Source organism: Cynocephalus volans, chromosome 9 (genome assembly GCF_027409185.1).
Source record: "Cynocephalus volans isolate mCynVol1 chromosome 9, mCynVol1.pri, whole genome shotgun sequence".
Classification (NCBI taxonomy): domain Eukaryota; kingdom Metazoa; phylum Chordata; class Mammalia; order Dermoptera; family Cynocephalidae; genus Cynocephalus; species Cynocephalus volans.
Window position 1 is genome coordinate 100,256,276 of NC_084468.1, and position 15,790 is coordinate 100,272,065.

Consider the following 15,790-nt stretch of genomic DNA (forward strand, 5'->3'; position numbering starts at 1 on the left):
AAAGGGGAAATATATGTTAAAGATCATTTTTTTCCTATGGAAAGAGTCTTTTCTATGAATTACCAAACTAGTACTTAAAATAATTATTTTCTAAAACATAATCTTTCTTTGGTATGCTTTGGCCATAATTGGGAATGTAACTGTTGAAATAAAATGATTTAAATAAAAGACACATGTTGACTGGAAATGAAAAATCTTAGCTCTTCTTTCTGGGATTAATATTCATGTTCAATTAGAAGAAAAACAAGTGTTTCAAAGATATTTCATAGATATTATTCAAAGAAGAGATATCATTTGTCATTCAACCTTATGGAAGTTTTATTTCAAATTTTTAAAAATCTAGTATACTGATACAATCATGTGCTCCAGAACTGGTCCATTTTTAATATATTTCAGTTCATGCCAACTTTGGTTCCAATTCTATACTTTATAAATAGTTTTTATCTTTCAAAAATAAAGTGGCAATTAGAACAAATGCTAGGATAATTTTAGAAAGTGATTCCCTAGACAAGGTATTGGATCATTGGATATTTGAAAAAAAAAAGAGACTTTGTGATTGTTTCTAATGGTAAACATTATTTCTGTTTTAAGTCATTTTCTGGTTGTCATTGCAGCTATGAAGTCTTACACTCCATATTTCATGCTCCTGTGGAGTGCTGTTGGGATAGCGAAGGCTGCCAAAATCATCATCGTGCCGCCAATTATGTTTGAAAGCCATATATACATTTTCAAGACGCTGGCCTCGGCCTTACACGAGAGAGGCCACCATACAGTGTTCCTCCTCTCTGAGGGCAGAGACATCGCCCCATCTAATCATTACAGCTTCCAGCGCTACCCAGGGATCTTTAACAGTACCACCTCGGATGCTTTCCTGCAGTCCAAAATGCAGAATATTTTCTCTGGGAGATTGACAGCAATCGAGCTGTTTGACATACTGGATCACTATACTAAGAACTGTGACATGATCGTTGGCAACCGTGCCCTGATCCAGGGCCTGAAAAAAGAAAAGTTTGACCTGCTGCTGGTGGACCCTAATGATATGTGTGGATTTGTGATAGCTCATCTTTTAGGGGTTAAATATGCTGTATTTTCAACTGGCCTTTGGTATCCTGCTGAAGTGGGCGCTCCTGCCCCATTAGCTTACGTCCCAGAATTTAATTCACTCCTCACAGACCACATGAACTTGCTACAAAGGATGAAAAATACTGGCGTTTACCTCATGTCCAGATTAGGGGTCAGCTTTCTGGTTCTTCCCAAATACGAAAGGATAATGCAGAAGTACAACCTGCTGCCACAGAAGTCCATGTATGATTTGGTTCATGGGTCCAGCCTGTGGATGCTGTGTACTGACGTAGCACTGGAGTTTCCAAGACCCACTCTGCCTAATGTTGTTTATGTAGGAGGAATCCTAACCAAACCGGCCAGCCCACTACCAGAAGTAAGGTTTGCTGAACTCCTTGGTAATTCTTTTTAAAATATAGAGGTCAATTTTGGTTTTTGGAAGAGAGGATTGATTATTGTTTCATAACTAATGCTACTCAAAAAAGTGGTTAGGACACAGAGCCTACCAAGGTCCATTTATTTGGGGATCTACTACTTCCCTGGGGCACAATCCTGCTTCGAATGAGCATTTCTGTAATACCAAGAGGCTACCCTGCCATACGATCAATAGGCTGGCTGGGGAAGTAGACTTTTTATTACATACTAACTACAGTATATGAGGACATATAGTTAGATGGTAGTATTAATGAGTATGAAGTGATTTTTGCTTTTAATTAAACACAGGGTCTCCTCTGTTCTACCCCAAATAGCACAATCACAGGTCTCTATGTTTGGGTTAGGTTCAGTGAACTCAAATAAATATAAACTAAGTGAATAGAGGCTCTTCTTTGGGAAGTCACAACCACTAGGAAGTTTATGTCCGACAATGAAAATGAGGTAGTAACGTCCATCAATTAGGGAGTCAACTAATTAAGTTTGTAAGCAGATGTAACTGTCCTAAGGAAATCATGCCCTATTATGGTTTCATTTCAGAGACGGAATTAATGGCACTTTAAGAAAATCTGTGTGTTCTCTAAGTCAAATCTAAATTTTTTTTCCTGGTTGGACAATCAGGGAATCCCTTAGTGTTCTGTTCTCCATCCCAGTTTGTTTATTAGGTATCTCAAGCTAGCAAGAACCATGCGCGTATGTATTGTTGTAGTGGATTTTCTAACTTCTGGTTGACTCTCCTGGTTCAATCTGAACATATGATGCCATTTACCAGAAGTGTAAGGCTTATTCCTGTGTTTTCTGTATTGAAATTATTTCTACTCTTATCTCTGAAAATAGCCAGTCACAACAACTCTGCTAAATTGTTGATTTCTAGCTCTGGCCACTACATACTAAAAAAAAATCTGTCAGGGCTTTGATGAAGAGTAAATCCAGATTTTTTCATATAGGTATCAGATATTTTATCAGATAAGATAAAATTATAAGATAATTCATTTAGGTATCCTGTATACCTATATCCAGATACTGATACGAATTCCACTGCATGGAATTTTCTAATGGGGTAATAAGGTGATTGAAATATATGACCTGTAGACCTTTCTAATACAACCATTAGAGTTATATTTGAGAAATAATGTTTTGATATATTTCCTGTAACATGGAAACATAGAAACGGCCGGATCTATGGCCTGTACAGCCCTAGCATTTCAAATAGATGCAGCCGCTAGAAGCTACAAGGGCACAATTGTTCTCTCTGACATCAACTGTAAAGGATAGGGATTAATCTCAGCTTCTCTCAGCCATTCGTGAATTTACCCAAGCCCATTTTGAATCCTTAAATATTCTCTGCCAGAGTCATCTTGTGATATATTACTCCCCTTCCTAAATGTAGCTAAAATCAGATTTTAGAAGCAGCTACTAAAAGATTTGTTAAGCAAGTCTGTCTTTACCTCAATGATTATTTATAATGTTAGACGAATCAACTTTGTTCTCTCCAAGACTTCATCTTTTTCCAACTAGAGCACTGCCCTTCTGCCAGCTCCTTTTGGTTTTTATTTGGATCCTGTCTCTCTTCTGTCACCTGATTGAAAAAGGAATTGACGATGGAAAAGAATCTTCTGATTGCCTTTTTCCCCCTCCAATTCCTGTACGTTTTTTTAGTTTGCAGCAACTTGAACGACGCAATATAAGTATAGAATAATATTTATGCTTTGTTTTCTATACTGTATGCTTTCTTAAGATGCAAAGCATGTGAAAAAAATTTTTCCCCTACAATTCAAGCTTATCTTTTCTCCCTTGGGTCCCTCTTTCCACTTATACTGTAACTAGTTTCACTGTTTTACTTTAAAAACATCTTTTGAGTGGTTTTTAGAACCTCACATAAGGTATTACTAAAAATGTTTTTTGATTTACCATAATTTCTAGCTTGACACTGTGGGCTTCCCTATTCTTTTTTCCTCGTTGTGCTTTCTGTAGTGTTTCTTTCAAAGTGTGCTTTTTATTTATGACAATCGCTATGTGCCAATTAGTTGGGTCATACACACAGATGTTCATCTGGCATGTGCATGTGTTATATATAATTTGTGGACATAGATATGTATATTATTATTGAAAGTCTATTAGATTATAAGTATGAAGTACTATTTTCATTTCAGTGTGCCAGTTATAGTTCTTGAATAATGATGTGTTTTACTCTTTCAGGTATTCCTTACTCTAGTGAGGTTTTTTTGTATGCTTAGTAACACATGGGTTCCTATTGTGATTTCTCTAGATTTATCTGAGATAATAAACTGTAATGTAGTTAGGGCTGTAAAAGTTAATGAGTTTCTCAAATGCCTGTGTTATTTACAGGGCATGGTCATGAAACTAAAACAAGAAGGCCCAGCAATACATTTTTCGCTAATGACAGCTGAATTGTTAACTGCCATGATATTTTATGCTGGGAATGGATTAAGTTTTCTGGATGGCTGGAACTGATTTGACAGTGAGATTTGAATTTTACAATCTGGGATAAAAGGATACAGAAAATTTCTAAAAGACACTTTTTATTTATTTTTATTTTTTATTTTTTTAAATTTTATTTTGTCGAAAAAGACACTTTTTAGAAGCTTTTATAATGCTTGAGCCTAAAGAAACTCTAGAGAGCATTTAGTTCAGCTCTATTTGTTTTATTTATTTTTCCTCTCAAAATACATGGTCATAAGAGAGTCCATCCATTTGTCACATAGCAGATACAAAGAGTTCAGTGGCTTATCCAAGGCCACACAGATAGTTTGTGGCAAAGCCATGGTAATGTGGATTGTTTTGCCATTGATTAGATATTTTGTCAAGGTGCGTGCTTCTCTTGTCACTCATTTTAGTCACTTACACACTTATAATTGTGTACAAAACTATGCAGAGACAGCAGTTTCCCTTATTTATTTGGCATCTCAAAGATTGTAACATGTAATATTAGAGTCAAATGAAGTCCTTTGGACTCTTACTTTAGAGATTTGATAATAGAAACCAGCCCAAATCCAAATGCTTTTGATTACAAAGTGTTATGTTGGTATACAGTGAAGAACTTGTGTGCATTGATAATAGAATCATTTTAAAATGCATGTTAGAAATGTGCTAGGAGGAACCACCTCTCACAAACTATCCACTAACTGGCTGCCTATAGTAGGGATCCTTTAAGGTGTAGATTAAGGAAAAGAGGTCTGAGTTGGATCGCATCCATACAGTGGTTATCTATTCTGTCATTGCAGGCAAGTAGAGAATGTGGATACAAATTAAAAAAAAGACAACAAGTTTGCTTTGGCCAAGAAGGACGTTTGTAAACAAGTCCCTTATTTGAATAGGTTCTTTAAATATTAAATGTTAATTAAATAATGACGTCTAATAGGGAGTGATTTTAGCTTTAATAGTTTTATTAGAGGGCAATAACAGTAATACAACCAAAGGATAGTACATGCCTATAGGGTCTATCAGTTATAAAATTTAAGTGTTTTAGGTGATAATTTTTAGATGATTTCCTATTGGCTGACGTGGTCTGGTGATCTCTGTTACTTTTCGGCTTCTACCGCCCTGAACTCTTATAGCACTTAACAGATTTTATTTAACTATTGGTTTTCTATACGGCTCTCTTCCTAACTAGAATGTGGGTACCTCAAAGGCTAAATAGCCTACTTTTTCACTTTTGTGCCCTGAGTTCCTGAGAAATGGTAGGCACTCAGTAAATGTTTAATATTAAACAAACTGCATCAAATAGAAATAGCTGCCAAAAAATAGGTGATTCAGCTAGTACGACAATGTTGTTAATATTATAGCCATTATCTGTTTATTCCAAATTTATGTCCACATACCATTCCAGTCTGTAGGCAACTGGAAATTCCAGGCTAAGTTATTTTAATGAATTAGAATAGCTACTCTTAATGTTATTGATATTGAGAAAAGGAGATAACCATGCTTTACCCACCTGGTGAACTAAAATGGTCTCTACTCTGTTCCAAACATACATATAAACAGGGATAGTAGTGATAGACCAGCTATTGCTGTCTTGAAAGATGATTCGTGGTAATATAATACTTTGTGCACCTCGGAGACGCTTTACTGGGAGTGAGAACTATTAAGGGCATCTTCATTTCACCAGTTGTAGAGACATTTTCAATTTAGGGAAGCAGTCACAGGGAAAGATACAGCTAAGAGATAAAGAGATAAGAAAGTACATGGTATCAAGGACAGGGTTATGAGATATTCTCTGTTTGTCACTTTGCCATTTGCCAGAACTCCCTCACAGAGAGAGGTCTTGGGGAAAACGAGAGACTGAACAACAGACTCATTAGATCAGCACTTGTGAGCAGGTCAGGTAATAAGAAGAGGAATGAAACCTAGGAAAAAAAACAATGGCTTTCCATGTTTAGTATTCATTGACTCACCATGAGAAACAAGCCATTACTTATTACATATGATGATTGAAAGCTGATTTCACCATTAATGAATGAAGTATCTAGGCTGGGATATGGGACCAGAGTCCTTGGGTCTAAAAGGCTTGATCTAGGGTTGCAGCAGATGTGGAAAATTAAGGCCATGTTAGTAATATGTTACATTTTCAAGTTATGTTATCTCATGAAATTTAAAGATGGAGATGGGATTATAACCATTATACTATATTGATAAAAAATGCCAGTTTTCAAATAAGTGTCATTTAATCAAAACATATTCTCTATAATTGGCTTCTTATTTTGGATACCATCATTCACAAATAGTTTTCATAGAGTGTCTTCATCTATATAGTGAAACTGTGCTATGTTGGTAGCTATGTGGGGATCATAAAGTTGAGGACTGTAATGTTTGGAAGAGACTAATAATTTAATTCCAATGAGTAATTCTGAGCTCAGATATTCCCCATAGCATGATAGGAGGACAGAAATGATAGATTCCCTATGGGAACTTGTTTATGTAAAATGTTCTCAAAGATATTTTTTGCAGAAGGTTTGTAGGTTGATCATATATTTTGTCTTTATTTTGTAGTGAGAAGCTAGATTACCTTGTTAGGTGAATCTATGAAGGAAGTAAATCAGACTCTGTTGGAATACATCATAATCTACTGCTTAACCACTGGTGTGGTAATTTTCTAAGCAGCAAACTACGAAGTTTTAGATAGCTTATCAGTTGCTTCTGTAAGCGTTATGGACTTAGAAGGATTTCCTGATATGACAGGAGACCCAAATATACAACAAACAAATTTGTTTATAATTGATATTGTAGGGTCCAGTGTAATTTTTAAACACCTCCCCACTCTACTGTTAAGCCTTTAAGCTTTAATATGCCCTAGAGAATTGTTCATTTAGGTATTAATTCAAACACTGGCAATGTCAAGGAAAATATTTTAAACTGATCATTTCTACAAATGACAGTTTTTGCAATTAAATTCCTGTTGGCACCAGTTTTTTGGTGTGATACTCTTCATACTCTCATTCTAAGCCAAAAAATTCTATTTTTTAAGTTAAAATCACTACTGCCAGTGAGTTTCTCAGATCCATTTTTGAGTGCAGATTTTAGCAGAGGGGATGGAATGAGTATGAGCTTGTGAACAATCAGTGGCACTGAAGATAACCTATTTCCTCGTTTTGTTCGTGGAATATTTTATATCAACTTACCAGGTATTGGACATATTGTGAAAAATAGCAAAGTGGAAAAACATGGGCTTTTTGAAACAGATGGTTCTGGCTTTAATCTTGGTCTTCATGTGACTATTTTGTGAAAAGGAGTGAGCCTTATTAAAACGAGGACAGCAGTACTTACCTCAGAGTGTTTTGGTATATGAGAGCCATGGCAATACCTGCTGGTGGGAGATGTTCTTATTACTGATGTAATAACGCTTGTCATTTAAGGTGAACTATAATTATTGAATCACTGAACACTTTCTGTTTTCCACATGGCAAATAGAAGGATAGTTTCAGGGGAGAGGGTGGAGATATAGGAGGGATATGGAGAAGATTCTATGGCTTCACCTCTGTTCATTCTAGTGGTTGACATTGGTCCTTCTACTTCTATTTTGGGGATTTTTATTTGTCTTTCCTACATCTTTTTTATCACTGAAGTAAAAGGAAGATGACAAGTGAGTGAGATACATGGTCCTAAGACCATCTGGAGTGTCTTAAGAAATGAGCAGAAACTGATGGATGTGTCTTCTCAAGGGTGATAGGACTAAGGGAGTAGCTTCGTGGTGCTTTAGAATGCTGACTTCTTTAACATCAGGGATATTGCCTGTGGTTTTTCAGGCCTTTAAATGGCCTTTTGCTGGCTCCACACCTGTACATTCTCCTTTTTCTGTGCTTCGCATTCCTGAGGAAGCTTAGGGGAAAGTCCAGACAAATCAATGACTGCCTTCTTTCTAACCAGAGGTTCTACCCAGCTTCTCCTTCACACTCAGACCCTCATGAACTAGACTAGATCACCTAGAAATCCCCCCAAAAATATTGTTTTTAATATTTTCTTCTAAGGCCTAGGGTGCAGACTCAGCAGCCAACACCAGTCGTTAGTCTGACTTCTTATATTTCTATAGTATGTCCCATTGTATCCTTTGTATTCCCCTACATGCTCCTCAGTATGTTTAGATCAGAATCCAGTGACATTCATGTTAATACAAGGGGTCTTCAAAAAGTTCGTGGAAAGATTCGTATTATCTTTTAATTCCATTTTTCCATAAACTTTTCGAAGTACCCTAGTACATGATTGTAGATCACTTAGTAGGTCTGGAATGCACCTAATAATCTGTAACAAGTTACTCAATGATGCTGCTGTTGGTTTGAGGACCAGCCACTCTTTGAGAAACATCTGTGCAATCCACAAGTTTTAATTGCATTGTATATTTTATATGAGAAACATTTTTTTCTGGTAATCACAGATTTTCTGTTTTAGGAAATTATTTTCAGTGTAAATTGTATCAAAATACACATGTATGTATCTAAATTTCAAGAACTAGAAAAACCCTGGATTTCATTATACATTTGGACAGCTTATTACCTTATAGTTTTGTTTTTTAAAATTAAGATGATGCTGTTGAATTACCAACTGTGTTAGTCTGTTTTGTGTTGCCATAACAGAATCCATGAAACTGGGTAATTTATAAAGGAAAGAGGTTTATTTGGCTCATGATGCTGGGATAGCTGCATCTGGTGCAGGCCTCAGGCTGCTTCTACTCATGGACAAAAGCAGCAGGCAGCCAGTGGGTACAAGCAGATCACATGGCGAGAGGAAGCAAGAGAGAGAGAGAGAGAGCAAGATGCCAGGGTCTTTTAAACAACCAGCTTTTGCTGGAACTAATAGAGAGAGAACTCACTCACTACCCCCACCCTCCAGGGAGAACATTAATCCATTCATGAGGAATCCGCCCGCATGACTCAAACAACTTCCAACACTGCCACATTGGGGATCAGATTTCCACATGAGTTTTGGGGGGAGAACACATCCAAACTCTATCACCAACTCTTGCTTTAAGATATAAATCTAAATAGAATTGTCTATATGTAGCCATGTGACTAATAGGTAAGGACCTCAGAACTAATACCTTTTAACTTGTCTCCCTGTTTTTATTCACCTCCACCATTTGCTTTTGGCTTTCTGTCAAGGTATATTTTTGTAAAGCAGCAGTTATTGTTATTTGTAGGAACCACTTTTAGTAAGAAATTCAAGAATTCTGATTCTATCAATATAAGTATAGTCAGTTAGTTGATTCACAGAGCATCCATTCTAGAAAGTGCTGTGAGAGGTAAAAGTGCTAGTAGATATTTAAGAGAGAAAGAGAGAAAGACAGGCTTGTTTTCGTTTTTCCTAAACTGTTTATCAGCTTCAGAGAAGAGTTCCTATTAAAGTGGTCATTAACATAATATTTTCATATGGGTGGCATTTGATAGGGTGGCTTTTCAGGAGAAATATGGTGTTCAATGCAGGAAGGGAAACTTAATGCCGTGTGCAGATATTATTTTCCCACAATTTGCTTCTGCTTTTCTTCTCCTGGATATATGATATAGTAAAAATAAACTTGTCAAAGTAAGCTAACCTGATTTTACACTTCGTTGAATATAGCAACTACTTAATAAACATCTGTTGAATTGAATTGTTTTTACTTATTTAGATTTAGAGAAAAGGGCTTTTTTGTGTTATCTTTATTTTATTTTTTTTAACATTTATTTGTACATATTTGTGGGGAGGCCAGTGTGTTATTTCATACATGCAGGCACTATACATTGATTCGCTTAGAGTAGATAGTAGAGCTTTGCACCTGCTGATGTATCACTTCTCCTCCCTGCTCCCAGCCTCCAGTAACCATGATCCTACTGTCTACTCCAAGAGAACATTTTTTTTTTTTTTTTTTTTTTTGGTAAGATTCCACATATGAGTGAGATCTTGTGGTATTTGTCTTTTTGTGCCTGGTGTACTTAACATGATGGTCTCCAGTTCCATCCATGTTGTTGCAAATGACAGTATTTCATTTTTTTTTTTTAAAAAAAAAAATATATATATAGCTGAATAGTATTCTTTTATGTATATATATCACAGTTTTTTTTTAATCCATATTTCCATTGATGGGCATTTAGTTTGATTTTGTCTCTTGACTATTGTGAATAGTTGCAATGAATGTGGGAATGCAGGTGTCTCTTCGATACATTGATTTCATTTCCCTTGTGTATATACCCAGTAATGGGATTGCTGGGTCCTAAGGTAGTTCAATTTTTATTTCTCTGAAGAACCTCCACACTGTTTTCCACAATGGCTGTACCAATTTACATTCCCACCAACAATGTGGGAGAGTTCACTGAGAAAAGGCCTTTTTACAGCAGTTGAAAAGATTTAATTTGCATAGATATTTAAGGAAAACACTAGGTTCTAAAAAATTGTAAATCTTTCTGAAAGAATAATGGAGAAAGCAAAACGCTTTGAGAGTGGGGATCTCAGGTCAGTCATCTTTCCTGTCCCACCCAATTTCATATCTAGTGCTGCAGCACATTTGCATAGTATAGGCCATAAAACATGTTTGAATTAATGTAATTTCAAGTTGTAAAAGCTGATGCACTGGCTCAATTTATTTTTCAAAAATGGGATAAAATTGTTTTTACACTATACATTCTCAAACCTTTTGTCAGTGAAAAGCAGCTCAAGTGGCTTGGTAAATATTGTTAAAACTGTGAGGCTAACTAAATCCCCTGACTACCATTTTCAGGTTATGGTGAGGAAGAGCTAAACCTGCTTAACATTGTTTTTTTCCAACACCAAGTCTTTTTAGAACTTTTGCATGTGTGTGGCAGTAAAAAGTTTTTGCAAACCGCAAAGGGAAGACTACTTATAAAAGGGATAGATAGCCATTGAGTTATATATTCCGTGCAGATTTATTGGATGCCCAATGTATACCTGGCACTGAGCTAGCAATGTTAAGTGCAAATCATAGTTTCTTTGTTCATGTTGCTTCTACTTTAATGGGGAAATAATAAAGGTGTAAACAAATTAATAAGATGCATAATTTCAATGCTGATGTGCTGTGAAAGAAACCAACAGGAGGCAGTGATAGAGAACCAAGAGTCTTTTCAGGTGATCACAGTAGTGAGTCCTAAGAAGGTGGAGCCAGCCAAGAGAGGGAGAGCCTTCCAGGCCAGAACAGGAGCACACCCATCTGAAAGTGAGAAGCACCTTGCATTTTGAAGATAGAGAGAGACCAGTGGTGTTGAAGAGCTGATGCCATGGGGCTAGGGGCAGAGTGGCTCAGCTGAGTTTGGAGAAGTGAGCAGAGGTCATATCATGCCAGGCCTTGTATACTGTAAGGGGTTTGAAATTCATTCTGAGGCTTTAAGTGGGCTTTAACATGATTGGACCTGCTTTTAGAAAGGATGGCTCTGGTTGCTTTGTGGAGAAGGTACTGTGAGAGGCAAAAAGAGGAAACAGGGAGGATCAAATGGCTCAGTGTTGCAGAAGCTCAGAGGGTGGCTTGGTGGCTGCAGAGATGGTGAGAAGTGGGATGATTTCCAAGTATACTTGGGAGGTAAAATTGACTGGGATGGAGTTGGGTGAGGGAGGATTCTAAGAAAACAGCCAGTTCTCCTGCTTGAACAACTGATGGATTACATTTACTTGATGGGGAATACTGAGGGATGAACAGATTTTTAAGGGAAAATACATTATTTAGTTTGGGGCATATTGAATTTGAGCAACCTGTAGGTATATGGGTGCAAATATCAAACTGACATTTGAATATGTGAGCATGGAATTGATAGGAAAGGTCAGGGGTAGGTGTTCAGATGTGGGGGTTGTCTTCCAAGAGATTCTATTAAAGCCATGGAAATAAATGAAATTAATTACACTGTACCACTCAGAGGAAGAGGAGCTTCCAGGAATTCTGAAAATTGTGACCTAAGAAGTAAAGGATAACCAGAAAAAGTGGAGTGGTGGTTTAGGTTCATCAGTTATTATTTCTGCTGATTTGGATGTTTCTGTGTGTTAGTTGGGTACATGTACACATGGTCATATGCCACCGGGCAATTTTAGTTATTGCTAAGTAGGTAAATAGCAACAAACGACTAACTTCATACTGTCCTTTGACAGTCCACTTCCATCTGTGGCGTCAGTCCCTTGGTAAAGTTGACAGAGCACTCACTGGGAGCCAGGTGATTATATTCAAAGTCTCAATCTAGGTCCTTGGAAAGATTATGTTACCTTTCTGGGGCCCCAGTTTCTTTATCACTAAATTGTGGGTGTGTCAGTGGTGGGGCTTGGACTGATCTTTTTTTCTTCCAGTTCAGTGATGGTGCAAAAGAGCATTTTAAACCCTGTGTGTACATTAAAATACAGATTTCCATTCTTAATCTAAAGCATTTTTATTTCTGGTGTAGTTATAGTGACAGAACCAAATCAAGCAGACCGCTAATAGTTCAAATATCTTGTGGAGGATAGACGAGGGATAGGCATAGAAAGATTGATTTTATAATTTATTAGTGAAGCTTTGATTTTCTACCAAGTAATAAGCAATAATTAGAAATAGAATCAAGACAGTAATATTTGTTTTGGGGTTTTTTTTTACTAATGGTTAAAAATTGAAGCCATCATTTTGTTTTATTTTGTACAATACAGCAAGTGCATTTTTCCCTCAGGGAATATAATTAAATTACCTTTTTTGTTGAAAATTTTTTTCTTGAACTGCAATCTTAAAGAGAATTTTAAAACACCTTGAGTTATATACATCATTCATTTTTTTTTCCTTTTAAAAATTATCTTTCAGCTTTTTGTGATAGCGAACTTATGAATAAGATTTTGTAAAATGTTTCTTCTAAAAGGCAGAAATTGAGATTATAGTAAAATGCTTCATGCTTTTGCAAATTTGATTTTATTTTGGTAAAATTCAGATGCCTTTTTCTTTTTCATAACTCAGAGTTATTTTCAGTTAAGCTTTAAGTAACTTCCTTTGCAAATAAAACTTTAGACGAAGCTTGTTTATTCTGATGTGTAATTTTGATCAGTTTTCTGTTATGAAAAGTCTGCATTGTGTTCAACTATTTAGAAGCGTTAGATGTTATGAGGAAGAAAGTTGGGTAAAGACAAAAAGAGAAGTTATTTCTGTTCACGATTATGTACAGCTTATTTTCAAGTGAATGTAAAAAAATCTAATTTTTCTAAACATACATGGGCTTCTGATAATGTAATACAGATGGTAGAGTTTATCCCTCTATACTTGCTCAGCAATAAATTTAGTCTTTTAAAATTACAATTTAACAGAAATCATATGTAATATGTTCTATAAGTTATTTCAACTGAATAAGCTACTTAGGCTAGGCTTATTTTCTATTTAGTCTACATTGCTTTGCAACAGAGGTGACAAATACTACATTGCTATTAACCTTATTCACGTATTGTATATAAGCAGTGCTTATAGTTAATTTTGCTTCTTTCCACTGAATAGGGCCTCAAAAGCTTTATATCCAGTATTTGAGCACTTCTGTCATTATCTTTAAGAAGTCAGTATTAGGCACTACTGGTTACTACCAGCTGAAGCCTCACACAGCTGCGTACTTAGCATTTAATCATGCTAAGAATTGCTAATTAGAAAATCAAACCAGACAAAGCTTACCCAGTGGAGTTGATACAATACTGTTTTTGTTTGAGAAACATAAATAATCTTTACGCATTAGTGTTTTCATTAATAAGCGTTTGTGCTGAGTATGTAAAGCAGGCAATCGTTACCATGTTTTGACCCACTAGGAAAAATTTATCATTATCATCCTTTCATAGAAATTCGTAATTTCTTTGAAATATGACCAGTTTCATCAAAATTGTTGTCTGTATTTAGCCTTTCGATGTCTCTGTTTTTCATATTTTTCTCTCCATGGTGCTCCCTTTCGGCAGCCCCCTCCCCATAAACTTTCTACTGCTCTCCTCCCCTCTGCTTTGTTTTACCCCTAATCAATCCCTGTGGCCAGGAACCCCACTGCAGCATCCTCAGTTAACCTTACTGTGGCTAAAGCTGCCTGATGCTTGAAAATCCCCTTCTCCTTTCCTTCTATGAAAACCATTGTGTTTCTAAACCTCAGATGTAGTGAGCTGTAGCAAAGAATGAGGACCCCAAAATTTGTTCTGTGCTATGTGTTAATGGCTGACAGCAATGTAATGTATTACATTTCTAGGAGTAGTGAATATTTTATACTGAAATCTGAGGTCTAGTGACAGTAAGGCATAAGTCTGAAGAATCAATACCAGCAGCATAATTAGGCTGGCTAGTAAAAGGCAGAGAGGTGATGGTTCCAGAGGGTTAGAGGGGTGCACTCTAGGTGTCCCTGATATCAGGTTTTATCACCCACTCTCATGGAGGAATTATACTCTTAAAGGTTCACGTTTTTTGAGAAAGGAGATAAGCAGAATTTTCAGCTTTTTTGCAGCACCATATCTCACAGTCATTGTGAGTTCAAAGGAAATAGGAAATGTTACATTGCCAAACCTGGTGCTAATATAATGGGTGCTTAACATTCTTCTGTAGATTTGAATTTCTCTTTTCTGGTTTGAGATTAAAATAAGCAGAAAGTGCTTAAATGCATTTAAAATGTTCAAACTGTACAGATTTTGTTGAGAATATGTTCTTTTAGAAATATGCATTTAGGGAAGTAATGAAGTCATAATTGTTGGAAATTCAGCAAATAGACACTTAGTTTTAGCCTTTGTAGACTACCTCTGCTTCACTAATTGATATTGTCAAATCTAAGCCCATGTAGTAATGGAAGAGTCCTGAAATTCAAGAGATGGGAGTTTGAATCTCATTTCTTCCAGTCACTAGCGTTGTCATCATGGGGCTCATCATGTGAACTTTCCAGATGCGGTTTTCTCATTTGTAAAAGGAGAGGCATAATAATATTTTTGTCTATATGAAAAATGTTCATTGAAGATCAGTTGAAATAATATTTGTAAGTATCTGTAAATTATGGAGCATTATTATAAAAGTGAAGAGTTACTGCAACATGTTGTAGGAACTACACATTATGAGTTTAAAAAAAAATTTACACATCATTTACTAAGATGAGCTGCATTTTTAAGAGAACATTTAGTTTAAAACCAAAGATGTGGAGTTTTGATGCCATTTCTCCTAACTCCAGTAACAAATAGGCTTTTTCTGGAAGTCTCACTTATCTGGATGACAACCCAGAGCTAGACAATCAGAAAAACATTTGAGTCCAAAATAAATGCCAAAATGTCCAGGAACTGAAGTTCACATACTTGACTCACAATAACTGCCCTTAGGCCTTCTTCACTGAGAGTTAACTTACTCTAATTATTTACCTTCTAAACAGCTTGGTTATTTTATTTCCAAGCCCATGGAAGACTAAAATAGCAAATAAATTTTTGAAGCAGGCACGCTGAAAGCAGTGCAAACTGATAATTTCATAACCTGACAGAAAAGGGGGGAGACTCTTCTAGAATTACTATAAAAAGAATGTAACTCAAAAGTCATAGCCCTCTTGGGCCAGTTAGTGCCGCAGACCCCGAGGACATCACTCTATCACAGTGCTGCAAAACATAATTAAGTTCGCATGTTATACATACTCTGTGTAATCAAGGAAGGAAATGCAGAGCACCTTTTATAGGAACTTCCATCTGCAATAGGCCTCAGCTATCATGAAAACTAAAAGTTTCAGAATGACGCAGTTCACAGCAGGCTTCAAGTAACTGGGTTCATACTTAGGTTAAGAGACCCAGAACTACTTCATCAAGATAGGCCCAGTTTGTTTATTTGCAAAGTGAAGAGGATTTGGCTAACTAACCTTTAGAATTACAGGCTAAA

General features: G+C 36.2%; 1 protein-coding gene across 1 annotated transcript in view; it reads left to right on the top strand.

Moving 5' to 3' along the window:
- Nucleotides 1-616: 616 nt before the first annotated feature.
- UGT8 (UDP glycosyltransferase 8) overlaps nt 617-15,790 on the top strand; it is a 53,873-nt gene continuing 38,699 nt past the window's right edge. The window contains exon 1 of the mRNA XM_063108755.1: nt 617-1,438. Within this exon, the coding sequence (XP_062964825.1) occupies nt 617-1,438 (822 nt within the window). The remainder of the gene's footprint in view (nt 1,439-15,790) is intronic.